Below are 27,123 nucleotides of genomic sequence, written 5' to 3' on the forward strand. Positions count from 1 at the left end.
CCCTTAATGGCTGGAACATTGCAGAATCTTGATTGCTAGTGTGGGAAAGGATCAAAGAAAGAAACTAAATATATGTCCACTGGATGAAGGTGGAGGTCAGGAATTATTTCCTGGTGTGGAGGATTCTGAGGAGCCAAGTAGTGCCTCCTGACTTGAGTGGTGCTGCCTTGTCTAGCCAGGGTCTGGGAGGCAGAGAGTCTGCAGTGTTAAGCTCCCCCACTAGGAATGGTGATGCAGGGGTGCTCTTAGTATCATTAAAGTTTTGGGACCCCACTGTGAGAAGGAGCTCTAGGCCACAACACCACTTAATTTTTTTCTGCATATCACCTCATATGCTAGACCACAAGGCCTAGTCACTGTCTTGCACAGTGGCACTTTTTTTATATTTTTTATTTATTTATTCACTCTCCACATGTTTTGCCACTGCACTTTATGTGTTTTCCTATACTCATGGATGGTATGGTGCGGGTCTTGGGGCATACCTTAAATTCTAGGGGGAGGATGTGTGGTCATTTGGTTCCTTCCTCTCCTTCTTCGGGAGAGCCCCTCACCTAATACTCATTGATTGGCCATGAGAAGAGGGATCTGCCAGGCATTTTGGCTAGGTGGGGCATATTCTAATGGCAGGAGAAAAGCAGCAGCAAAAAGACACGTTTTTTTCAAGTGTGTTAAGGCGCATCAACTGTTTGGGTGTTTATTCATTTCATTGGCCAGAATATTTATTCTGGCCAATGAAATGAAAAAAAGCTTGTACTATAGCTACATACAACTTCATACAACGCTTGCACTATAGCTACATACAACAAATTCCTCCTACTCTGTTTTTAGAACAGCCCTTTCTTGAAGAAGCATTAGGCAAAACGCATTGGCGTTCAACACTTGTCCACAGCGTATTTTCTGATTACCAGATCTCTAGATGTTACAATTATATTTTGAATATTTATATATTTTAGGGGTAGTCAAATTCAACCCCCGGGGGGATTTTGATATAGTATTAGCTATGAAGGGGTTTTCCTAAGAGTTGTGTTCAAATGTTTTGTACGTGGTGTAAATTTTATTTTTATTTTTTCTGGTTTCAATGATGGTAAGGCTGTTATTGCCATTTTAACAGTAGCCATTGTTTGGCTAATAAAAGCAAAACGTGATCTCGCTCAATGTAAGGCTCGGTTCACACAGGACGCGGCACGACTTGCAGCGCCACGACCTCAGCGGCGACTTGCAAAACGACTTCTGTATAGAAGTCAATGCGTTTCCTCCTGGTGTACATCTGACTCCGGCCACTCCATACGCGCTACGACATGTCACGTGTCTTCATCTGGTACCCGTCTCGTAACTGTCACTCCCTACGTGTCGTAATGCATAGGGAGTGGCAGTCCCTAGATGAAGACATGTGACGTGTCAGAACACGTAGGGAGTGGCCGGAGCCAGAAGTACACCAGGAGGGAACGTGAGAGTGCTCTGAGAATGCCGCAGACACATTGTTATTTTTCTATTTTGTCTGTTTTAATTGCAACATTGTAACACTCATATGGCGTTTAATAAATATACCTGAGCCTTTTTAAAAACGTACTGCACTTGTGGAGGCATTTTCTCTCTCTCTTGCTTCCCCTGTATACGCTGTGGTGATACCGGAGTGATCCAGGATATATTTGTGGAGGATTTTGAAAGGGAGAAATACCTATGGCGCTACTTGCAGTATATATTAACCTAATAGGACCCTGATAGAAGAACATGGATAATACCTATTTGTTGATGCGAGACACTACATAATTATAAGGTGAGAGTCCTGTGAGACCATAGTCTAGGAGAGAATTTATGGAATTCTATATGACCAATGCCATTCTGTTCATCAAAATTTTAACACCGCCAAGTCACATATTTGGAATTCCCTTCAAATATATCATATTGATTCGGAGGACTTTTTTTTTTTTTTTATAGACTATTAAGCCATCACGTCTAAATATTTGGACTATTTGAGCACTTGATTTTTTAATGTTTTTTATTCAATATTTGCTTTTAATTTATTTTTCTCCACTTTTCGATGGAGACACTTTTAGGACATATTTTTATATCATTGTTTGCATTGTGACTTTATTTACTGGTACTTCATCCATTTTCTGCATTGTGACACTTTATTCACTTGAATATCATTGCACAAGATATTGCTACACCATTATTTATCAGAGGATTATGTCATGTTTTTAGGCGATTGTTCTTACATTGCGCGAGATCACTTTTTGCTTTTATTACTTGTTTTGTGTTATTGTGAACACGATTAGCCCTTGTACACACGGTTGGACATTCCGACAACCAAATCCGTCGGATTTTGTCCGAAACTGTTGCATACACACAGTCGGACAAAGTTGTCAGAAAATCAGATCGTACTTAACATGATGACGTTATTTCGTTAGGACGGGACTACGTTCAGGCTAGTAGCCAATAGATTTGGTCTAGGAATTTGATCTGAGCATGCGTGGCACTTTGTCCGATCGGAATTCTCTACACATGATCTACACATGATCGGACAAAGTCTGATCGGATCATGTTGTCGGAAAATTTTATAGCCCAGCTGGAAAACTTGGTCCGTCGGATACTCTGACGGAAACAGTCCGATGGAGCGTACACACTGTCGGATTATCCGACAACACGGTCCTATCGAACATTGTCCATCGGAATGTCCGACCGTGTGTACAAGGGCTTAGATCTTGCAGCAATCATTTGGCTTTATCACTATAAGATATTTGTAGATAGGCACCATAACTAATTACTCTTAGTAGCACAAAGGACACATACACTTTAATTTATTGTTTGTCTAATGGCTGAGTGATAATTAAAGAACGTATTGTAGCAGAAGTGTGTGTAATGACATTTCTTTGAGAAACTATCCACCTTAAGGCTGGATTCACACTAGAGCAGACAGCTGCCGAAGCACTTTACCCGTCATTCTGCTCCCAGCCACACTTGGGGGCAGTGTGGTGCAATATTCAGCACATCACAAGGCTCCTTTTTTTGTTTTGGCCAAACCTTATTTGAAATATACAAACCATGCACGCATTCATGGCACTGTACAACAGCATGATACTCTGCTGTATAATGAACTGCGATAAAATGCAGCGCGTCTACATTTTATTGGAGCATGCTACAGCACAGCTACAGCACAGCTCCAGGTTGCATTGCAATGTAAATGGGACACACAGGAAATGATTGTTTTCTGCGTGTCCTTGCGGTGACAGGCGTTTTACAATGCAGTAAAACATCAAACCACACAATGCGTGAATTAGCCCTAAAAAGTCCCATCAATTCTTGTTCTTCCCCTTGGTTGTGAGCAAGCATTGGCCATACACTAAAGATATTACTAAATGAAACATATTGGTAATAATATTCCTGCCTCCCTTGGCACTGGGATGTTTCCATCACTCGTGTATGGCTGAAAATTATGGTTGTTGCAAACAACACATACTTTACAGCAGTGATGGCGAACCATGGCACCCCAGATGTTTTGGAACTACATTTCCCATGATGCTCATGCACTCTGCAGTGTAGTTGAGCATCATGGGAAATGTAGTTCCAAAATATCTGGGGTGCCAAGGTTCACCACCACTTCTTTATAGCTTAGTGAATTGAGTGCTGTTAGGTCCAACTGGTGCCGTCAGTCAGTTTGCACCAGCTTCTAATGGATCGCTGACACTCAAGCTGAAGGTTCAGATTAAAAAAATAGGATTTTTTTGTACTCGCCATAAAATCCTTTTTTCTCTAATTCACCGACTGACACAGCTCCTCTCTTAGACCATTGCGTTGTTACTCCACCTTCAGGAGAGGACTAGGCATAACAACATGTAAATGTAAAAAAATAGAACTTTTTGGTTCCACCCAAGGGGCAGTCCCTTAGGCAAAAACCCCACAGCCTGCCTTGCAGCTTCAGTACGTCAACAAGCAGTATAACGTAGAGAAAAATAGGAGGGGCGGGTGCTGTGTCAGTCGGTGAATTACAGAGAAAAAGGATTTTACGGTACAAAAAAAAAAAATCCTATTTTCTCTTACATTCACCGACTGACACAGCTCCTCTCCTAGACCATTGGGACGTCCCCAAGCAGTGCCAAAACGAGGGGTAGGAAAACAGCATAAAACTTCACCCACCATGGCATGTGGGAACTAGTATAAACTTTATCCACAAAAACGACAGTGTGTGGGAATAACAAACTTTTTTACCCACAAAAAACAGGGTGCTCCTCAACTGAGAGGCACTACCTCCAAAACGCACCAGAACTGCGGTAACAAATGCAACAGTGCATTACTTAAAAAAGGTACTGCGTTTTTAACCCCAAAAATTGGAAAAAAAATGTAAGTGCAATTGCAGTTATACAGCTTTGCGGCCAAAACAGGCATCAACCGACACACTGACATCTACCTTGTAGAATTTTGTAAAAGTTTGAACAGATGACCAAGTCGCCGCTTTACACACTTGAGCGACAGATGCTTGATGTCGGAAGGCCCAAGACGATCTGATTGCCCTTGTGAAGTGGGCTGTGACTGGAAAGGGGGGGCACATGTCCCTTCAAGGCGTAGGCCTGTACTACAATCTATCTGATCCACCTGGAAATGGTGGCCGTCAAGACAACTGTGCCTTTTTTCGGACCAGCCACCGAAACAAACAAGGAGTCTGACTTCCAAAAGGGAGCTGTAGCAGACAAATACACTCTCAGAGCCCGAACCATGTCCAGGGCATGAAGGGCCACCTCCTTAGGATGTATCGGCTTAGGACACAGAGATGGTAACACAATGTCTTCATTGATGTGGAACGCCAAAACCACCTTCGGCAGAAAAGAAGGTTGTGGACGCAACACCACCTTATCCTTGTGGATAAACAGATAGGGATACTTGCAAGACAAGGCCGCCAGTTCTGAAACCCTCCTGGCCGAAGTAATGGCCACTAGAAAGACCACTTTCTAGGAAAGAGTCAATAGAGGGATCTCTCTGATATTTTCAAATGGCAGTTTTTGAAGCACCGATAACAGCAGGTTCAGATCCCATGGGGGTAACGGTGGACGCACCTTGAAAAAAAAAAAAAAGTGCTCACTAGCGAGTGAGAGACCAGGGGGGTCGCTGAAAAAAAGACAGCCAAAGCCGACATTTGTCCTTTAATGGTGCTTTAAAGTCAATTTCTGGTCTACTCCTTGCTGTAGAAACAGCAGGATCCTGGGTATAGAAAAGGAGCGTGGACGCCATTCTTTCTCCTCACACATGGAGATGTAGGCCTTCCAGGTACGATGATATATCTTCCGAGAAGAAGATTTCCGTGCTCTCAGCATAGTTGGAATCACTGAGTCAGAAAGACCCCGGTTCCTCAACACCTGGCTCTCAATAGCCATGCCGTTAAAACCAGCGATGGTAAAGCAGGATGGAGAATCGGACCTCGAGACAGAAGGTCCTCTCGTAACGGCTGTCGCCAAGGGGCGTCCGCCACCAGGCGCACCAAGGACACTGAGGCCAATCTGGGGCAATCAGTATTACTGGGATCCCCTTCAGCCTCCACTCGTGTCTGCCCAAGGATTTTTTGTCCTGGACACGAATCTCTGCACCTTCCGATTGATATGGGAGGTCAAAAGATCCACGTCTGGTGCCCCATCGCAGGCACAGTAGCCTGAACACCTCCGGATGAAACGTCCATTCTCCTGGGTCCAACATCTGGCGACTTAGGCAGTCTGCCTGCCTGCTTGTTCTCCACTCCCGGGATGTAAATGGCTTACAGGGCCGGTACATGTCGCTCTGCCCACTGAAGGACGTGCGGCGGCCGAGCTTCCTATTCCTCCTTGGTGATTGACGTATGCCACCGTCGTGACGTTGTCTGACTGGATCCTGATCGAACGCCCTCGAAGTCTTATTGACCATGTGGAGAGGCATAGCCTGATCGCTCTCAGCTTGAGCAGATTGATCAGCAATTTAGATTCCTCCACCGACCAAAGGCCCTGGGTCAACTGAACTCCCATTACTCCACCCCAGCCGGTTAGGCTGGTGTCCGTTGTGATCACTGTCCATTTCAGAGGTAGGAACGACTTCCTGGACCGAAGTGCCGGGGACCTAAGCCACCAGATCAGGGAATCCGTGACTAACTGGCTCACCTGAATCTGCAGATCCAGGGATAACGGAGATTTGTCCCATTTTGTCAAAATCTCCTTCTGCAGGACTCTGGAGTGAAACTGGGCATACGGTACTGCCTCAAAAAAGGGGGCCACCATGAGTCCCAAAACTCACATGCAGAAGCGTACAGACGACCACCTGCGGTTCATCAACAGCTTTACCGCGGCTCTGAGAGTCTGCAGCTTGTCTGAAGGGAGAAACACTCTCGCTTCCATGAAGTCCAGCGGTAAGCCTAGGTACTCCTAATGCTGAGTCGGTACGATCACCGACTTTTTTAGGTTCAACAGCCATCCAAATTCCTGCAAGGTCTAAATGGTGATCGCTACATCCTCCTCTAACTGAGGCGGAAGATGCTCCCAGGAGGAGATCGTCTAAGTATCCCGCGATCGCAATCCTGCATTGCCGCATCAACGCCAAAACAGGAGCCAATACCTTGGTAAAGACTCGGGGGGCTGATGTCAAGTCAAAAGGGAGAGCCACAAATTGGTAGTGGGCTTCCCCAACTGCAAATCGCAGAAACCTCTGATGCCGAAGGCATATGAGTATGTGCAGGTACGCATCCTGGATGTCCAAGGACACCAGGGAGTCCCCTTGATGGAGTGCAGTGACTACTGAGCGAACCGATTCCATTCTAAACCTCTGTACTTTTACAAAGTAATTGAGAGCTTTCAGGTCCAAGATTGGATGTACCCCTTCCTTTTTGGGGACAACAGGTTTGAGTAGAACCCCTGTTAACGTTCCGATTCCGGAACAAGTACTATCACCCCGCGACTCAGCAGGTCCCTTACTGCCCCCAATAGAGCATCCCGGCGAACTGGGAGTATGGGTATGCAGGAGGGGAAGAATCTGTTTTGCAGCCAAGAGAGGAACTCTATCTTGTAGCTTGAGGAAATCAGATCGCAGACCCATTGGTCGGAAAGCCGAGAGGCACACTGGGCTGCAAACTTCTGAAGGCAACCCCCCACCCGTGTTGCGGGTGAGGGCAAACCTTCATGCAGTAGCACTTTTGCTCGCAGGCTTGTTAGGCTTGCGGTTCCAGGGACGCTTCGGTCCTTCAGAGGTTGTCCTGTCGGGCTGTGAACGCTTGGTCGAAGCCACGGACGAAAAAGCCGTTTGTGAGCGCAGAATGAGGTCCTTTGCCTACGGTGTGGCTCCTCAGCCTTCCTGGCCTGTGGGAGTAGTGTACTCTTACCACCTGTGGCATTTTTAATAATGTCATCCAATGAGGCTCCAAAGGAGGAAGGGAAGATCCGTCAGAACTTTTTTGGATGCCTGGTCAGCAGACCAGCATTTTAGCCAAATCAGGCACCTCAGCACCACTGCTGACACTGAAGCCCTGGATAACAGTATCCAGGGCTGCGTCACAAATGTACTTCAGGCCTAGCACTAGTTGGCCTGCTAGTTCCATGCAGATAGGAGAAGCCTGTTGCTCTCCCAATTCGCGGTGCAAAGTTTTGCCCACTCGGTTAGTGTCTGAGACACAAGTGCGGATGCCAGTACTGGTTGCATAGTTGACCCCACAACCGTAAACAAGGAATGAGCCACTGCCTCAGCCCTCCTGTCCGTGGGGTCCTTAAAAAGGCAGGAGTCCCCTCTACCGGGATCGTGGTTACTTTGTTTAACCTGGATACTGGGAGGTCCACGACTGGAGGAGCCGACCACTTTTTGAGAAGGCTCTCCTCAAAAGGGGTAACGCACCGCCATGTATTTGGGGACCGAAAAAGTCAGTTGTGGTCAACCCCATTCCTTACTTATCAAAATAAGTCAGATACGGGAACACCTTAGGTGAACGGGCTGGCTTACGGGACTCAAAAGGGACCGCTACATCAGCAGAGGGATCTGCTGGCTCCTGGATCTTAAAGGTATCACGCACAGCTGTGATAAGCGCTCCAACAATCGCTTTGTTGCGGACGGAACCCAGATGTGGAATCATCCTCACTGTGCGATCGGTCCTGGTCAGCGTCATCTGAAACGACAGAGCAGGGGTCACCAGCCTCAGCAGGGCCTGAGACTGCATCAGAGCTCTCCCCGGAGGTCGGGGGGCAGGGGCCGTATTTTAACCACCTCTGCTCCCCCGCGCCACCTCCATCTTGGCAACAAACTAAATTGAGGACCGCCGACAAAACGTCCACAGGCACTGCACTGTCCGCAGGTGAACCGGTTGTAATTGCCTGGATTTCAGGGGAAGAAACGCCAGTTTCTGAAGCCATGCTGACCCTACCCAGTCTGTCACCTGATGGGGACTTAGGACAGTGATGGTCCCACCCTGCTAACTGCTGCTGGCTGAGGGGCTCTTTTCCACAGGACTCACCACCCTGACTGGTTCTGCACTGTCCAGCTAGAAGTGCCTGTGTCCTGTGTCAGCTCCCAGATGCAAGGAGACCAAACTGCGCTGTGAAGAGCTGCTCTAAATGGCGCTGAAACTGACCAAAAACGTGTTCAGGCTTCAAGAAAATGGCTACAGAGCGTCCAGTATAAAGGACATAATCACAGGGAAAATGTTCGCCGAACTACAGGGAAATGATCAGAGAGTATGCTGCTCCATGCCCCACCAAAGATGGCAGCCAAGCACTATATACCATGAGGGACAGTGAACAAAACAGACAGATAAAGTGTGGTGAAACATCGCTACAGCGAACAACAGACAGCCTCCAGGGCACAGCCAGCCAGCGCAGTCCCCCCCCAGGTGAGAGCCCCCCGGAGAGCCCCTGTATATGGCACACACCGCTTAGCAGCCCATGCAGCATCCTCCACAGGGAAGGGGGGAGGGAAGAAAGGGACAGGGAGAGAAAAGAGAGGGAGGTGAGGGACCCCCGAATTCACCTCCCAGGGAATGCCCAGCTGTTCAGCCCCCCCCCAGGCAGGGAGAGCTGTACTTACCAGTCCTGAAGAGCTGAGAGACATTCCATCACAGACCCACTCTCCGATCAGTACGGGGTGGCTGCTTGCCCGGCACACTGACGCAGACATCAGTAGCCCGGTCATATGTGTGCCCCGGAGCATTTACGCTCACCGACCGCCTCTGGAGCTGATGCGGGTCGTGGCCGACCCAGCGCGGAGCTCTGGTCTGCAAACGCTCGCTGGCCAGGCTGGGGAGACTACAAGGATAAGAGTATCCAGCCTGTCACCCAGCCGGCTGTTGATAGCAGATCACAGGATCTTTAATCTTGCACAAAAAGCAAAGCTTCTGCAAAAAAATACACAGACCGATGGGCCCGCAGGGTTCCTAGGTCCTTCTCCTTCACCAGGCAGAAAAAAACTGAAGCTGCAAGGCAGGCTGTGGGGCTGTTACCTAAGGGACTGCCCCTTGGGTGGAACTAGAAAGTTCTTGTTTTTATATTACGTTAACATGTTATGCCTAGTCCTCTCCTGAAGGTGGCGTAACAACCTAATGGTCTAAGAGAGGAACTGGACAGCAATGCTAGTCTACGTAGCCCAATGTTAATCAAGAGGCAAATAGAAACCTATTATTTGTAAAACAGCACTACTATAATAACTGAAGACTGATTATTCAGATACCCGCATGGGCCCAGCCGTTAGTGCTTTTGCGTCTGCTATAAAACTTTGTAAAAGATTAATTTAATCTTACACATATTTCTTACAAATTATATCTTACACACAAATAAGCTGTACACCCATGTATATGGAATGTTTATATTGCCTCTTCATTTTGATCAGGGTGGCATCTGCTCTCAAATGTAATATCCTAAATGGTGTTTTCCTGCTCTTATTCACTACTTGGCACAGAGGGACCATGTAACCTTTACCTTTCCAATATAGTCATGCACTGCGTTTGGATTTGCACATAACTACCCTGCTTTATCAACACAGTAAATCTTCCTCTGAAAATTGCTAACCACTAGCCTTTAAATGTGCTTACTGAATGCTGAGTACATGTAACACCTACTCTGCACCAGAGCTCTTCAGTGGTCAGAATTTTAAAAAATAAAAATAAAAAAAGTCTCTCCATGCCAGGTAATAGCTTCCTAAAACAGTTTCTTTCCTTGTACAATTATATCCCATCTTTAAATTACACTCTGTTTCTATTAAATCAAGTTCAACGTATCTTTTTTAATTATACTGTTTAACACTTCACAACTTTTTGTGCACATTCATGCAGCTTTACTGAAGTGGGTCTTCTTCCAAGAGTGTGCTGCACAGCGTGCTTCCAGCACAGGCACTGAGAGCCCTGGGTTCCGTAATAATGATCCAGAAACAGAAAGCCTGGTTTCCAATCACCTGATCACTGTGATAGCCTCCGATTGGCCTTCACAGTGATGAATTACTGCAAAGCCCACCCCGTGTGTTTTCTTCTTTGAATGTAGAGAAAGATGCAATGTATCTTTCTTTTCTGCTATTAGGGCCAGTTCACACCAGATGCAGTTTCGTGTGCTTTTTTTCTGCACTAAAAATGCATGCACAGTGTTTTCCATGTATTCCAATGGCTCTAGTTCACACCATGCAGTCAGTTTCTGGTCAGTTTCTGGTGCGGAAACTGACCAGAACTGACTGTATTGGTGCAGAAAAAAAAAAAAAAACTGCATCTGGTGTGAACTGGCCCTTAAAAAACAAAAAAAAGTTAGAGTTAAGGTCAGGGTCAAAAGGTCACTGTCGGTATATTTTGGGTAGGATTTAAATTTTTAATTAATTAGTCTCAGTGTCATTGAGTTTTAGTTAGGATAGAAAAAAAAATGCACCATTGTTTCTGAGCTGTACTACGGGTATAAACAACATATACATGTGTGATATCGCTGTGATTGTTAGGAGCAGGATCGTTGTGTTCAGGCGTTAGGATTTGTTTTACCCTCCATCATGAAGAGGTTAAGGAGGTCAATGTATGTTTGAATATCTGTACCTTTTTTAAACCTGTAAAATCAGCAGTGACAAAAAAAGATGGATGACTGCAATTTAAAAGGCTATAACAAGAGCTTTGTAGTTAGTGAAAATACAGTTGCTGAATGAAAAGGGTCTGTAGTTGAAATCACTGACAAAAGGATTTCCCTGGAGAGTTTATTTAAAAAGGTAAATGCATTTTTTTATCCTCCCCATGAAAAAAATATAATAATACAACGCTCACTTTTATATCATAATTAATAAAATGTAATGACTATTAGGCCTACACCTGAATTTGTGAAAATGATGCATGACTTGACTGGTTAAGGTCTAGCTTTGTGTCTCTAAACGGATTTGAAAAACTATAGCTAATCTGATTGGTTGCTATGGAGAACACTTTCAATCTCCATATATAATACCCCTTGCAGACAAACAAAGGTCATAGTAAAAGAATACTTCATCTGCATCTAATTTATTTCTCAATGTACCTGGATGCAGAAGCCGAGCTGTCGATATTGCTGGTGCTGGCCTCCGCCTCTGCAGCTTTTTCTGGTGTATCAGAATTTTCTGGCGGATTCTCTGATGTCTCCTGCTCCCCAGGTGACTCATCTGCTGGTGTCTCTAAGACAACTTCTTCTGCTGCCATAGGTGCCTCGCCACTCTCAGCCAACTTCTCCTCCTGCTTCTTCATTTTCTCCTCTAAGTCTCGCACCCTCTGCTCATGGTCCTTCATGGCCAGTCGCTCGTGCTTTTTGAATGTCTGAGAGAGGACAAGTGTGATTCATCTCCACCACTGTCTACATTGCACTGCACACTGTAAAAGCCAGATACTCACCTGCAGCACCATGTCCTGGGCAACACCTGGGGGGAATCCCATCCGCTCTTGAGGGCTCAGCAACACCCGGTAAAAGTCTGTCTTGCGGTACAAGAACCCAAAGTAAACATTTAAAAAGTCCTGGATGTTCCCCACATGCTGCAGGATACCCAGCAAAGCATGGTCATAACGGTCTGACATCTCCAACTCCATATGGCAGTACCCTGCAGATAGAATGCAATGGGGTAGGGGTTACATTGCAGTGTTTCTCAGCAGACAATTTGTCATTTATTTTAACGAGAAAATTGTGAAATCCCATATTTATACAGGACTTAAGAACTCTTGGGATGAGCATCTGTATTTAAAGAATTAACCTGAAGTGTGTACAAACACTTCCAAGTGTTTTCAATGCCTGGACACTAGAGCTGCACAATTAATCGTCAAGAATTGTTATCGCGATCTTGACTAAAGTGTTTCACAATTCTTTCTATGCAAAGAATTCTCTCTGCTCTTCTGAAGCCACAGCCATCAAAAGAAAGGAAGAAAAAAAAAACTGGACAGTCTGCCAAGAATCAGATCTTCTTTAGCAGTTGAACTTAAGTATAAACATTGTAACAATTTGTCAATGGAATAGACTTAGTGCCCGTTCACACTACCGCGACTTAGCCGCCTGACAAGTCGCGCTCCGTTCTGTACTATGGAACCGTTCTAATAGGAGCGACTCAAGCCGCTCCGACTTAGAAAAAGGTTCCTGTAGTATTTTCGGGGCGACTTCAGGCGACTTGCATTGACTTCTATACAGAAGTCATTTTGCAAGTCGCCGCTGAAGTCGTGTGCAGGTCGCGTCTGTGAGACGCGCTGCAAGTCGCGTCGCCCCTGTGTGAACGGGCACTTAGTGTATAAGTGAAAAAGGTTTAGCCACTTAAAGTGGTGTTGCCACCAAAAATATAACCTAACTTGTATGTGCAGCAAAGGGTCTTAATAAAATTAATTGGATAATAAAAACATTTTTACTTACCTATTTCTTGCGGTTGCTAGGTGGTCCCACGAAATCTGCCTCTTCCATTGCCCGGGCTAAAAACGTCACTTCCCTCGGCAGCCCGGCTCACTAAGGCTCCTGGGAGAAGTATGTCACCATTTCCCAGGATGCCTTGGGCATCACCGAGGGTGTAGTGTCATATTTTGCTGCCCATCACAGGATGCTGCGGAAGTGACGTTGCCGCCAGAAATTGCGTACTGCGCATGCGCGATGCGTTCCAAACACTCGCGCCGTGCGTTCCAACAGGCAGCAAAATATGACACTACAACGGCGCTCGATATAGCGCTGACTGCGCATGCGCGAGATCTAATCGAACGGGTGGTGCATGCTGGTCTTTTATCAGCGCACTCTCCCGGAAGAGGATGCCTGTGGGCTTCACATGCCCACAGGCAAAATGACAACCGTCAGGAGACGGTTTTATAAAATCTTTTTTAATGACAAAACAGCATGCTGCTGGATGGAAAAAACGAAAAAGTAAGTGTTAGATTTAATTATAATGATTGTCAGTATGCAAAAAAAAAAAAAAAAAAACGATCAAGACAGTGGAATCCCGCTTTAAACCTTTTTCTGACATTTGTTGGTTTCAAGTTAAAATTTTTATTTTTTTTGCTAGAAAATTACTTGGAACCCCCAAACATTATATATATATATATATATATATATATATATATATATATATATATATATATTTTTTTTTTTTTTTAGTAGACATCCTAGAGAATACAATGGTGGTTGTTGCAATATTTTATGCCACACTGTATTTGCACAACGGTCTTTCAAAAGCAATAAAAAAAAAACTAACCAGTAAAGTTAGCTCATTTTTTTTTTTTTTTTGTATAATGTGAAAGATTTTACGTCACGAGAATTGTGATCTATTTATTCTCAGTAAAAAAATCGTAATTCTCATTTTGGCCAGAATCGTTCACCTCTACTGGACACCCTAGCTTGCTCTGGTTTCATCGACTGATTCATATGTCATAAAGGATACAATAGTTGTGTAGGGGCAGATGGATGGAGCCACAGCACACAGTGGAAGACCAGACATCTGACATGCAGAAAATTGTTCAGATGGCATAACTTTAAAATTGACTTGTGCATTGCCAATGTGCCATACCCAGCTGCAGATACTCACCTTCCTTTTGCTCTACTTCCATAGGGAGTGAGAAGACAGTTCTGTCTAAGCTAAGTGTAAGTCTAATCTCCAGTTGAAGCTTACACAGGCCTGGCTGTGAAAGTGATGGGCTAGTTATCAAGCACCAGTGTTGTCACATGGAATGCTTTTTCATACCCAAAAGTTCCTCAACCCTGTGTATGCTCCATAGTTACATAGTAGGTGAGGTTGAAAAAAGACACAAATCCAACCTATGTGTGTGATTATGGGTCAGTATTACATTGTATATCCCTGTATGTAGCGGCTGTTGAGGTGCTTATCTAATAGTTTCTTGAAACTATCAATGCTCCCCACTGAGACCACCACCTTTTAACGAGTGGCCATGGGTCTGGTTAAACTCCCTTCTGTGAAATAGTTTTATCCCTATTGTGGAGTCACCAGTATGGTATTTGTATATTGAAATCATATCCCCTCTCAAGCGTCTCTTCTCCAGAGAGAATAAGTTCAGTGCTCGCAACCTTTCCTCATAACTAATATCCTCCAAACTCTTTATTAGCTTTGTTGCCCTTCTTTGTACTTGCTCTATTTCCAGTACATCCTTCCTGAGGACCGGTTCCCAGAACTGGCCCGCATACTCTAGCTGCGGCCGGAGTCTTGTAGAGCGGGAGAATTATTTTATCTCTGGAGTTGATCCCTTTTTAATGCATACCAATATTCTGTTTGCTTTGTTAGCAGCAGCTTGGCATTGCAAGCCATTGCTGAGCCTATCATCTAGTAGGACCCCAGGTCCTTTTGCATCCTAGATTCCCCCAGAGGTTCTCCCCCCAGTGTATAGATTGCATTCATATTTTTGCCACCCAAATGCATTATTTTACTACACTGAACCTCATTTGCCATGTAGTTGCACACCCCATTAATTTGGTCAGATCTTTTTGCAAGGTTTCCACATCCTGTGGAGAGGTTATTGCCCTGCTTAGCTTAGTATCATCTACAAATACAGAGATTGAACTGTTTAACCCCATCCTCCAGGTTGTTTATTCACAAATTAAATAGGATTGGTCCCAGCACAGAACCCCGGGGGACCCCACTACCCACCCCTGACCATTCTGAGTACTCCCCATTTATCACCACCCTATGAACTTGCCCTTGTAGCCAGTTTTCAATCCATGTAATCACCCTATGGTCCATGCCAACGGACCTTATTTTGTACAGTAAACGTTTATGGGGAACTGCATCAAATGCTTTTGCAAAATCCAGATACACCACGTCTATGGGCCTTCCTTTATCTAGATGACAATTCACCTCCTCATAGGTTAATAGATTGGTTTGGCACGAACAATTAGATGCGGATTACTGCTAATGATACCATTCTCATTACTAAAATCTTGTATATAGTCCCTTATCCTCTCCAAGAGTTTACGTACTATTGATGTTAGGCTAACTGGTCTTTAATTCCCAGGGATGTATTTTGGGCCCTTTTTAAATATCGATGCTACATTGGCTTTTCCCCCAATCAATTAGTACCATTCCAGTCAGTAGACTGTCAGTAAAAATGAGTTACAATGCTCTGGCAATTACTTGACCGAGTTCCCCAAATACCCTCAGGTGCAAGCCATCTGGTCCCGTTGATTTATTAAAGCGGGAGTCCACCGGGACGCCGCGTTTTTTTTTTTTTTTTAAAGCCAGCAGCTACAAATACTGCAGCTGCCGACTTTTAAAATAGTGACACTTACCTGTCCAGCGCGCCCGTGATGTCGGCACCCGAAGCCGATCTCTAGGTCGCCTGTCGGGTCCTGCCGCCGCCATCTTGGGTATGGGAATCAGGAAATGGAGCCTTTCGGCTTCATTTCCCGGTTCCCTACTGCGCATGCGCGAATCGCGCTGCGCAATAAGGACGCTCCCCGCTGCCTCTGGGATCTGTGTGTTTCCCAGCAGGCAGCGGGGCACTTGCGGGAAGGGGCAGGCACTTGCGGAAAGGGGCGTAAGTTACGCCCCTTTCCGCAGAGAGCTATCCCGGAAGTGGGTGCAGTTACCTGGATTATCCAGGTAACTGCACCCCCCTCCCCCCTGAAAGGTGCCGATTGTGGCACCGGAGGGGGGAGGGTTCCGATGAGCGGAAGGTCCACTTTAGGGTGGACCTCCGCTTTAATGTTAAGTTTCCCAAGTATAACTTTAAATTCTGTCCTCTGTTAGCCATGGAGGTGCTTCCTGTGACATGTCATGAGGATAAACACTGCAGTTTTGGTTACTGAAGCCCCCTCGATTTCCTTGTGAAGACTGAGGAGAAGAATTCAATACCTTCGCCATCTCCCCATCCTTTGTAAGCAGATGTCCTTCCTCATTTTTTATGGAGTCGATATGGTCTGTCCTTCCTTTTTTACTGTTTACATACTTAAAGAATTTCTTGGGATTTTTTTGCTCGCCTTCACTGTGTGTCTCATGTTCTATCTTAGCCGTCCTTATTGCCCCTTACATTTCTTCTTGCATTCTTTATCATGTCTGAATGCTGGATGATAATCCTTCAACCTTGTATTTTTTTGAAGGCCTTCTCCTTTTCTTTTATATGCATTTTTTCATTGGAGTTAAGCCATCCAGGACTTTTTTTGCTCTTTAAATTTATTACCCAATGGGATGCATTGGCTAATGCCTCTATTTAATATGGTCTTAAAGAAAACCCATCTCTCCTGCGTGTTCTTTGTTCCTAAGATTTTATCCCAATTTATGCCTTCTAGCAAGGTTTGTAGTTTAGCGAAGTTGGCTCTTTTGAAATTCAGTGTCTTTGTATTTCCCTTACGTTTCCTATTTGTATGATTTATACTGAAGCCAATTGACCTGTGATCGCGGTTACCTAAATTTCCCTGTATTTCCACATTCGTAATCAGTAGATCCAGTAATGCTTTATTTCTAGTTGGTACATCTACCATCTGACCGATAAAATTGTTCTGCAAGACATTTAGGAACTGGCGAGCCTTAGATGAATGTGCGGTTCCTTCCGCCAAGTCTGTCTGGATAGTTAAAATCCCCCATTATAACACTTCCCATCCTTGCTGCTAATCCAAATTGTGAGATAGGAGATCCGTCTCCCCTTCCTCCCTCAGGTTAGGGGGCCTATAGCATACTCCCAGTATTATTTTCCCCATAGCGTCATCCCTTTGGAGCTCTACCCATAAGGATTCCACCTCCTCTATAAGTCCCTTAGTGAGGTCATCTCTCACATTCACTTGTATATTATTTTTGATATATAGGCATATTGTTACTGGAAATTGAAGCCAAGCATATGCACATTATAGTGAACTTATCGTTTTGACAAAAACCCAGATGCACCTAAGCCCCCATGGACACTGGGCATTTAGTCTGGTACATGAGGCTTTGGCACTTAAGTGTGGGCAGAGGGCACAAGTGCCCAATTCTGCCCTGCTGACGGCAGCCTGTCAAACTGTATGAGAGTCTGCCAGCTGCAGCAGCTAAACAGGGCACCTAGTGTTATGAACATTTAGGACAACATGCACCCAACACCATGGATACCTGAACCATTATGTTTGCCTAGTTATAGAAATAAATGTGCCAGTTTCAACTACAAAAATGACCATGTCTAAAGTTCAGATACCAACCTTCTCATATGCCCGCAGGTACTGTTTATTTTTACGTCAGTCATTATTTTCCTCTAACTACCACAAACACCCTTCATTACAACCAGAGACACTGGACTGCATGCCAGATACAGTCCTGGGCTAAGCCCATGGGAATAGATTGTAATAATAAGCAAAGTATCAAAGAGGAAGTAAACCCTGATGAGTTTACTTCCTCTTTCATTCCCTGTAAAGGCAAAGCATAATGGACTACCATGCATAGCATAGTAGCCCATTATGTGTCACTTACCTGACACAGGAGCCAGTGAAGTCACCGTTGTGCCCTGTAGTTCGTCGCATTCATCTTCTCGGTGGGGTCTCGCAGCTCCGCCGCTGTCATTCGGCGAAGCCGCGATGACATCACTCCCACGCATGCGCGCGGGAGCCGAGGCGCGCGGCATCTTCGTCATCGACCTGCACGACGCTGTCTACGGCGCATGCACCGTAGACAGCGGTGCCCGTCTTCGGGCAAAGATCTCCTAAACCGTATAGGTTTGGGAGATATTTCTTGGACCTACAGGTAAGCCTTAATCTAGGCTTACCTGTAGGTCAAAGTGGTTTGTAAGGGTTTACGACCACTTTAAAAGCAAAGTATGGGGTTTTTATTTTAGAATCATACTGGTGGTCAAGTGGATAAATTACTGCTGAAGTTCTGCACCTTAAACATTTTGCGCCAGAAATTCTTGCCATAAAATCCTTGCAATTTGCATGCATTTATTAAAGCCCACCTCTAGCGTGCCCCCCCCCCCCCCCCAAAAAAAAAAATAGTATTGGGTTAAGGTAGGAGTCTCTCTCTGTTGTTTATTGCAGCTAGTGTATCCATTTGCAGAGAGTTCCCCTCAATTCCTCTCAAGCCAAAAAGAGCTGAAAATCTTTGTATCCAACACTATTCCAGGTGTGTTGGATGCCCAATACCCTTCTGCACACTGTGGGTCCATTTGTGAACTCTATGTTATTACTATGTCCTGTAGTAATGTAGGTGTCAAAACAAGTCAGCGTGCAGATGACGAACCAGGCATCCAATACAGAAGATAAGCTGTACACAAAAGGGGATTTACAATGTAAACTTATGCCTTTTTTCCCCACACCTGGAAAGCCCAGGTGCTGTATACAGCTGCCCATGGAGTTGAATGGCTGTGCGCGGGTAAAAGCCATTACTTTCATATAATACGCACATACATTACGTTTATGTGAGTACCAGTGTATACCCATGTAGAGCCATTCATGTTTATGGGTAATTGAACGCAGCACATGGGCCTCCCATATGCTACATTAAACATGCCCGTGTTCATGTTCATGAAGCTTAAAAAAAAAAAAAAAAAAAAAAAAAAGGAAAATTTGTGGGATTTGGAATGCTTCCTTGCTCTTGCAGAGCAAAGCAACAGGTTTATTTAAACTCTGGCCCCTGTAGCTACTTATACTAACCTTCCTAATGTTTTTTCAGTATTTCGTTCACAAATTACATACCTGATACTTCAAAGTACGGAGGAGCACGTGATGCACTCCCCATCCTCCCACGCTACAGTGCCAGCACTGTTTAGAGACTGGTCCATCATGTAGGGAGTCCAGACCATTACTACTTTTATTCTGAAATTGGTACTTGACTAACCTATGTATGGCTTCTCATACTTTACAGTCACTGACCAGGGGGAAACATTTTGTATACAAGTATCATAATACCTGAACTCATCACCTAGTTAAAACAAGCACAAGATACTTTATGGCTGGGTTCACACTATAGGTAATGGGTGCACTATGAAGATTAGTGTACTGCAATGCCATTCGTTCTTAATGGCACTCAAACAAACTTTTCCAGTGGATGTATTGTACACTACAGCTCACTAGAATGTATAGTAAATTGTAGTGTAGGAGTAGTGCGCTACACATGTCTGGAGTGTTGTGCTGCTGTGCTGTGCCCTCCTATGCACTGTGACAAAATGCTACATCTGCATGTTACTGCATTTCACCGCACTGCACTTCAATGTGAATGGGGCACCTACATTAATCCAGGAAAATGCCACTATGTGTGCACGAGCCTTTATTGACTTGGTCACCAATGTCACTAGGAACGTAAGTGAATCCAAAATTCCAAGTTGTCACAAAACAGAAATAGAGGGGAAATCTTCCAGTGGGGACGCTTGTTCCCATAACAACTGAGAGGATATTTCACATTGAAAAGATATGCACTCACGTCATGTTGAGCCTACAGAACGGGAACTCTTAACAATGAGACATTCATGGCAAAAAAACGCAAAAAAACTGACAGTGGTTTTAAAGAATAACTAAATCCTCATTCACACTGGTGCAACTTGTCATGCAATTTGACAGATTCAAATCACAGTCCATCCCACTGCTGGCAATGGAACTGCTAAAATCGCCATGACTGATGTCGCAGTGACTCTGAAAGGGGTTTCTGCACTACTTTTTGATGATTTAATTGTGACTTGCATAGACTTCTGTTAAATTAAGTCGCCATGAAATCGGAGGTGCAAATCGTAGTGATCTGCAGCTTAGAAATCGCACTAAAGTAGTACGATTTCAAAGCCACACTGGTGCGAACCATTTGTTATTTTTGGATAGATTGGGGAGGGATTAAAACACCTGCTCAGATCTTTATTGCTGTCTGTGACCCCCGTTAGGGAGATTCACCCTCTCTTTTTGTCCTGTTTACCATTATCATTGAAGGCAAAAGAAAATCCCAAAAGGGGAAATCTTCCAACGGGTCCAGCGACACCCTATAATTAGCTCACTGTGAAAGGGATTTCCTCTCGCTTCCTGTTTTTCTTACACTAATATAATTTTACATGCGTTTTCCTTTCTGGTAACTTGTGCAAAAGAAAAAAAAAACAATAAAAAAAATGCATGATGCGTTTTTAGTACACTTCCATTGACTATAATGGAAAATGCGTTTTTCAAGCAAGGTACTGAACATGCTACAAGCAGGACTTTTTAAAATGACAGAATACAAGTTCGGAAGTGATGTAATGTATCAGGTGGTATTAAAAAGTTTCAAGGCTAGTTTTGTAACACACCAACAGATGGCAGCACAAGGCTGCACGCAGTCACAGGAAGTACCGACCTTCATAAGTCATTGTGCCAAAAGACATCATCCTGTGTACATTGAGAGCTGTGCAGCTGGTGCTATTCTGACCACGTGTGTTACCACTTCTGTTATTTTATCATAGGCAGCAAGATAGAACAAAGAGAAAACGTGAAATTCTGCATGAAACTGGGCAAATCTGCAACAGAGAGATTTTCACACGATTTGGCAAGTTTATGGTGATGCTGTAATGAGCTGAAGATCCAGCTCAAAGGTGGTGGTTTTGACTTCTAGCGTAAATCGCAGAAGGCGCTTGACAAACTACAAAAAGAAGACTTCCAGGACACATTCCAGAAATGGCAGGAACACTGACAGCCATACAAGGGGACTATCTTGAAGGTGATAGTGTGTAAATGTAGATAAAGGACTTGTAAACAGAGCTAGTTTCCAAACTTTTTGTTACCACCCTATTTGGTATTGTAATGTATTCTTTTGTTTCTGACTTCACTCGATTTTTTACAAATACTGTTCTGGTTAAACAAAAATCGTTTGTGCGCAAGACGCCTAGTACAGATCATGAGAAAATCGTATGAAAAATACCGCCTTTGGAGCAATCGTTCGATAATCTGATCGTTAGTACACAGCTTTCAAGAGCCAATCACGACAGTTCATGCAAAATTATCTAAAAGGGATGAACACAAAATTTTTTCTTATATGAAAACAGAACAAACGAATCTCGTTAAACCACTTCAGCCCCGGAAGATTTTAACCCTTTAATGCAGGGCTTGACAAATTTGCTTGGAATCTAGGAGCCAGCTTAAAAAGTTAGGAGCCAGGTCGGTAACGGCGATCCGGACCTGTCCCTGGCCTGACATGGAGACGAGTGAGGGGAAGATAGCAGCAGCGCCGCCACCGCCGCCCCCCCCCCCTGTCTCCAAGTCATTGCCCATAGCTCTTACAGGGACATTTTATTTATTTTCAAATGACAATTTTTTTTATTGCATTTTAGTGTAAATATGAGATCTGAGGTCTCTCTGACCCCAGATCTCATATTTAAGAGGACCTGTCATGCTTTTTTTTCCACATTCCTTGTAATAAGAATAAAAGTGACAATTTTTTTTTTTAAAGAACAGTGAAAAAAATAAAAATAAGAAAAAAAAAATATAACAATTTTAAATGCGCCCTGTCCCACCCGCATATGAAAGCGGTGTTCAAACCACACATAGGAGGTATCGCCGTGATCGGTAGAGCTAGAGCAATAATTCTAGCCCTAGACCACCTCTGTAACTCAAAACATGCAACCTGTAGAATTTTTTTAAACCTCCGCCTATGGAGATTTTAAAAGGGTAAAAGTTTGTCGCCATTCCATGAGCGAATTTTGAAGCGTGACATGTTGGGTATCAATTTACTCAGCGTAACATTATCTTTAACAATATAAAAAAAATTGGGCTAACTTTACTTTGTCTTATTTTTTTATTAAATAAATAATTTTTTCCCAAAAAAGTGCGCTTGTAAGTCCGCTGCGCAAATACGGTGTGACAGACAGTATTGCAACAACCACCATTTTATTCTCTAGGGCGTTAGAATAAATAAAAAAAAAATATATATATATATATATATATATATATATATATATATATATATATATATATATATATATATATATAGATAGTTTAGGGGGTTCTAAATAAAGGGAAGGAGATAGGCAGGCAATAAAAAAAAACAGGCAGAGGAAGCTCCATTAGCATTGCTGGTTGTCATACCAATGGCCACCACAAGAGGGCGCCAGATTCCAGAAGGAATCATAGGACCGCAGAAGGCCTCAAAGCCGCAGCCTCAATTACTGGCCGCCGGCGGAACGGCCCGACGACGCGATCACGCCGGGGGGGGGGTCCACGGAGACAGGATACCCCCCCAGCTGTGTTGCCCCAGGTCGCTAATTCTAGTCGCAAATGCGACCTGGCGCCCGGGTTTTGTCGAGCCCTGCCTTAATGACGAGGCCATTTTTTGCGATACATATGGCACTGCATCAGTTTGACTGCCAATTGCGTGGTCATGCGAAGCTGTACCCAAATAAAATGGATGTCCTTTTTTCCCCACAAATGGAGTTTTCTTTTGGTGGTATTTGATCACCTCCGAAATTTTTATTTATTTTTCCCTGTCAGAACGGGGAAATTCCCTGTCTACATAGTCAGATCCCTGTTCTGCATCTCTGTGGAGCATTTGCGGGTGGTTGGCGGACATCAGGGCCAGCCGGACACGTCAATAGCCTCCCACCCATGCAGTGGGCGTGCGCCCATAGTATCTATCGCACGAGATGATGTAGAGGTATGTTGTGTCGTGCAATAGAGCTGCCCTGCCGCAGTAAATATATGCAGTGGGTGGTCTTTAAGTGGTTAATCAGCACAGTATTCATCCAAATTAAAAAAAATATATCGAATGACCATGACCGCACATGCTTGGAAACAAAAAAATGCATTACATCTTTGCAGGAAGTTGTATTCTTACAAGAATTGTCTTAACCCCTTCAGCCCCAGAGGGGTTTGGCTGGCCAAAGACCAGAGCACTATTTGCGATTCGGCACTGCGTCGCTTTAACTGACAATTGCGCTGTCATGCGACATGGCTCCCAAACAAAATTGACGTCCTTTTTTTCACACAAATAGAGCTTTCTTTTGGCGGTATTTGATCACCTTTGCAGTTTTTATTTTTTGCGCTATAAACAAAAAAAAAAAAAAATAGTGACAATTTTGAAAAGAGAGCAATATTTTTTAATTTTTGCTATAATAAATATCCCCAAAAAAGATATAAAAAATGTTTCCCTCCGTTTATGCCGATACATATTTTTGGTAAAAAAGAAGAAGATCGCAATAAGCATATGTTGAGCCTGCTATGCAAGCCTCGCGAGATCACATAATATAACGCGATTTCGTGCAGCGGAGCCAACCTGCCGCAGTAAAACTGAGGCGGCTGGTCCGCAAGCAGTTAAAGCCTATGACACACCAAAAAATACCGCTTTCAAATCGAACGTTCATACACAGCTTTCCTCCAAAATTATCCGAAGGGACAAACACCAACATTTTTCTCGTCCGATTTTAATTTAATCAATACAATTTTCGTCCACAGATACAATAATGTTTTTGATATGAGACTAGCATGCCAAAAAATAAATAACATTGGACAACCATTCGTCCGATATTCCCAATTGTGTGTATCAGGCTTTAGAGTAATTTGTTCTCCAGAACCCTGTCATCACACCTGCCTCCTGTCATAGACAAAAACAGCCCAGAGTCAGGAGTAGCCAGGGATATTGTCATCAGCCGTTCAGCCTACTAAGGACACCGAACAGCTCTGTACTGCTGTCACCATAGAGGAGAACTTCCTCCCATACCCGACCACAGCACACCACATACCGCCCGATCTCCCCCAACACCGCACCGGTACAAAATCACATGGGATTCCTCCCAACACTCACTGTTTTCACTCTCCGCTCTCGCCTCCACAAAACAACTTCCGGCGAGGTTGCACTTCCGCTTCCGGTCTACCCGCTAAATGGAGAGAATTTTCCAGATTCGTAGCGGCTGTTGCTATGGGGATTTGCTGATAATGGAGAGAGAGGGAGAGGGAAGGCGAGGTGTAAACAATGGGGGAGGGCTGGGCGATGAATGGCTTCTGTGTCCTGTCACTGCAGCATTGAACTCATCTTCTCCGCAATGAGCTGGATGACAGTGTAGTCCGCCATTGAAAAATTATCACTATACTGCTACTAGGGAGGGAGCTCTGCCCTGTGACTGAGTGCTGGCATCCAGCTTTGGGCATGGTATGCAATTTAAGGTAGAACTAAAGATAACGCTTCGTTTTATTTTTATTTTGGAGAGAATAAGAGGAGAGAGTTATAACCCGTGTCACTTTGTTGTCCCATTGAGGAGATTTCACTTCCTGTCACATGGTCATAACAGGAAGTGAGAGGAAATCCCTCAAAGTGAGGAAATCACTGATTGCCACCAGAAATAGTGTTCCCCCAGGGAGGACAAGATACCCTTGCTGCCATTGTCTGTGTGCTGGACAATGATCTCTGCCCTTTGCTGTCCTCTGTCATACCTACTATTAACCTCTGCCGCACTTACTACTGACCTCTCCTGTGCTCTGCCTTACTACTGTCCACTGCTGTCTCTGCCTTACTACTGTCCACTGCCACACTTACTACTGTCCTCTGCCTTACTTAGGGCACTTTCACACTGTCAGTACTTGGGCGTCGGCGGTAAAGCGCCGCTTTAACGTAGTTTTCGTATCGTATTTCAGCCTCTAGCGGGGCACTTTTAACCCTCGCTAGCAGCCGAAAAAGAGCTAAAACTGCTCGCAACCCGCAGCTGCAGTGGTGCTTTGTCAGCGCTTCGTCTGTGCTGCCCGTTGATTTCAATGGGCAGGGGCGCTTTAGGAGCAGTGTATTCACCGCTCCTACGGCGCTGCAAAGATGCTGCTTGCAGGACTTTTTTTGACTTCCTGTCAGTGCAGCACCCCAGCGTGAAAGCACTCGGGCTTTCACACTGGGATTGCAGCTGAGGTCTTTACAGGCGCTATTTTTAGTGCTAAAGCACCCAAAAAAAACACTTCCAGTGTGAAAGGGGTCTTACTGCTGACCTCTGCCTTACTACTGTCCTCTTGTCAGTCAGGGCTGGGCTCAGCCCTTCCTTCTCTGCGCTGGTTGCTCAGCTGTCGGCTAATTGCCAGGCACATCCTGATCCTATGTTACCTTTTAGCCTTGAGGTTGATGCTTTTGAGACTGGTGTTGGCTCCCCTTCTGTCTCAACGTCCTACCTCTGAAAGTGCTATGCATCCTTGTGGCTACTTTTCCAAGAAATTGTCACCTGCAGAGTGCAACTACGAGATTGGTGCCAGAGAGCTGTTGGCGATCATTTTAGCCCTGAAAGAATGGAGACATCTGTGCAGATTCTCATTCTTACTGACCATAAGAATCTCACATTCTTGTCTGAGCCTAAACGCCTCTCTCCCAGAACAGCACAATGCGCTCTTTTCTTGTCAAGTTTCGTTGTCTCATACTTACGCGGTACTAAGAATGTAAGGGCTAACTCCTTGTCGCAACAAATTTCCTCCACTTCCAGTTGGAGTCAGTTCCTGTGATTCCTCCTGATTGTATTCTGGCTATGGTTCATACCAGTCTCACTTCTCCTTTGGGTGACAAAATACTTGCTGCTCAGGTCCATGCTCCTCCTGAGAAATCTTGTGACCGCTGCTGTGTCCCAGAGAGTCTTCATACTGCCACGCTCCAGACTTACCATTCTCCCAAGGCAGCTGGCCACCCTGGAAGAATAAACTCGTTTGGGCCATTTCCCAACAATTCTGGTGGCCTAGTCTACTTGCTGATGAAACTGCCTTCATAGCTGCCTGTTCCGTGTGTGCTTAGTAGGGTTATCCCAATACGATACTAGTATCGGGACCGATACCGAGCATTTGCGTGAGTACTTTTACTCACACAAATGCTCCCGATACTTGGGAGAGGCGGGCGGAATCACAGGCTGTGTGCAACCGGAAGTCAGTGGGCGGGGTCAGCGGATCGGGGAGCGAGTCCATAACGGCAGTGGAACTAGTTAGGTAAGCCGACAGGGCACAGACGCATCAGGATTGGTGACCGGAGCCATCACATTCGGTCACCGTCAGCGGTCAAACATCCCAACACCTTTTTTGGTACACCCTACACCCGGCCGCAATAAGCCAGCAGCGGACATTGTGTTACACCCAGCCCATATAGTTCAGGCTGGGTGTAACAAGATGTCCACTGTTGCTTACTGTGGCCGAGTGCAGGTTGTACCAAGATGGGTGTCGCAGCATAGCATTACAAAATAAATCCTTTCCTCTCATGTCATTTATTGCTGCATTTCAGTGCCAGCAACCTGTCAGTGCCATCTATTAGTGCCAGCCACCTATCAGTGCCCATAAGTGCCGCCTATCAGTGCCAGCCACCTATAAGTGCCATCTATCCATGCCAGCCACCTATCAGTGCAAGCCATCAGTGAGTGCAACCTATCAGTGCCCATCAGTCAAACTGTCACATGACATAAAAAAAAAGGATCGGTATCGGCGAGTACCTGGAAAAAAAAGTATTGGTACTTGTACTTGGTCTTAAAGTGGTATTGGGACAACTCGTGCTCAGAGTAAAGCCGCGTACACACGGGCGGACTGTATGGCCAACTTAGTCCGTCAGACAATCCGACGGACAGTCCGTCCTACTTTCTAATGAACGGACTTGACCACACACGGATGCAAAACAGTCCGTCGAAAGTTTGCGCGATGACGTGTACAGCACGTACGACGGGACTAGAAATAGGAAGTCCAATACACAGCAATGCAACCTTTTGCCATGTAAATCCTTTCTGAGCATGCGCCATACTTAGTCCGTCGAACTAGCCTACTCACGAGCGGATTGTCCACTGAAACCAAAGTACGACGGACAATATTACGGAAATTCCGAAATACTTAGTCCGCCAGACTGCACGCTGAA

The 27,123-nt window shown here is 44.8% G+C and overlaps 1 protein-coding gene across 3 annotated transcripts in view; it reads right to left on the bottom strand.

Annotated features, from left to right (window-relative positions):
- NUDCD3 (NudC domain containing 3) overlaps positions 1-24,230 on the bottom strand; it is a 49,015-nt gene extending 24,785 nt beyond the window's left edge. The window contains exons 1-3 of one of the 3 annotated variants that reach the window (XM_077469632.1): positions 24,079-24,230; positions 11,807-12,009; positions 11,460-11,731 (exon numbers count right to left, since the gene is read on the bottom strand). In XM_077469632.1, coding sequence (XP_077325758.1) covers positions 11,460-11,731; positions 11,807-11,998 — 464 coding nt within the window. In that variant the 5' untranslated portion in view covers positions 11,999-12,009; positions 24,079-24,230. Of the gene's footprint in view, positions 1-11,459; positions 11,732-11,806; positions 12,010-24,016; positions 24,036-24,078 lie in introns of those variants that run through there. The other 2 variants (XM_077469634.1, XM_077469633.1) reach the window with 2 other exon arrangements.
- Positions 24,231-27,123: the final 2,893 nt, after the last annotated feature.

Source organism: Lithobates pipiens, unplaced genomic scaffold, assembly GCF_037356315.1.
Source record: "Lithobates pipiens isolate NorthernLeopardFrog02 unplaced genomic scaffold, aLitPip1_a1.2 Scaffold_8, whole genome shotgun sequence".
In the NCBI taxonomy this organism is placed as follows: Eukaryota; Metazoa; Chordata; class Amphibia; order Anura; family Ranidae; genus Lithobates; species Lithobates pipiens.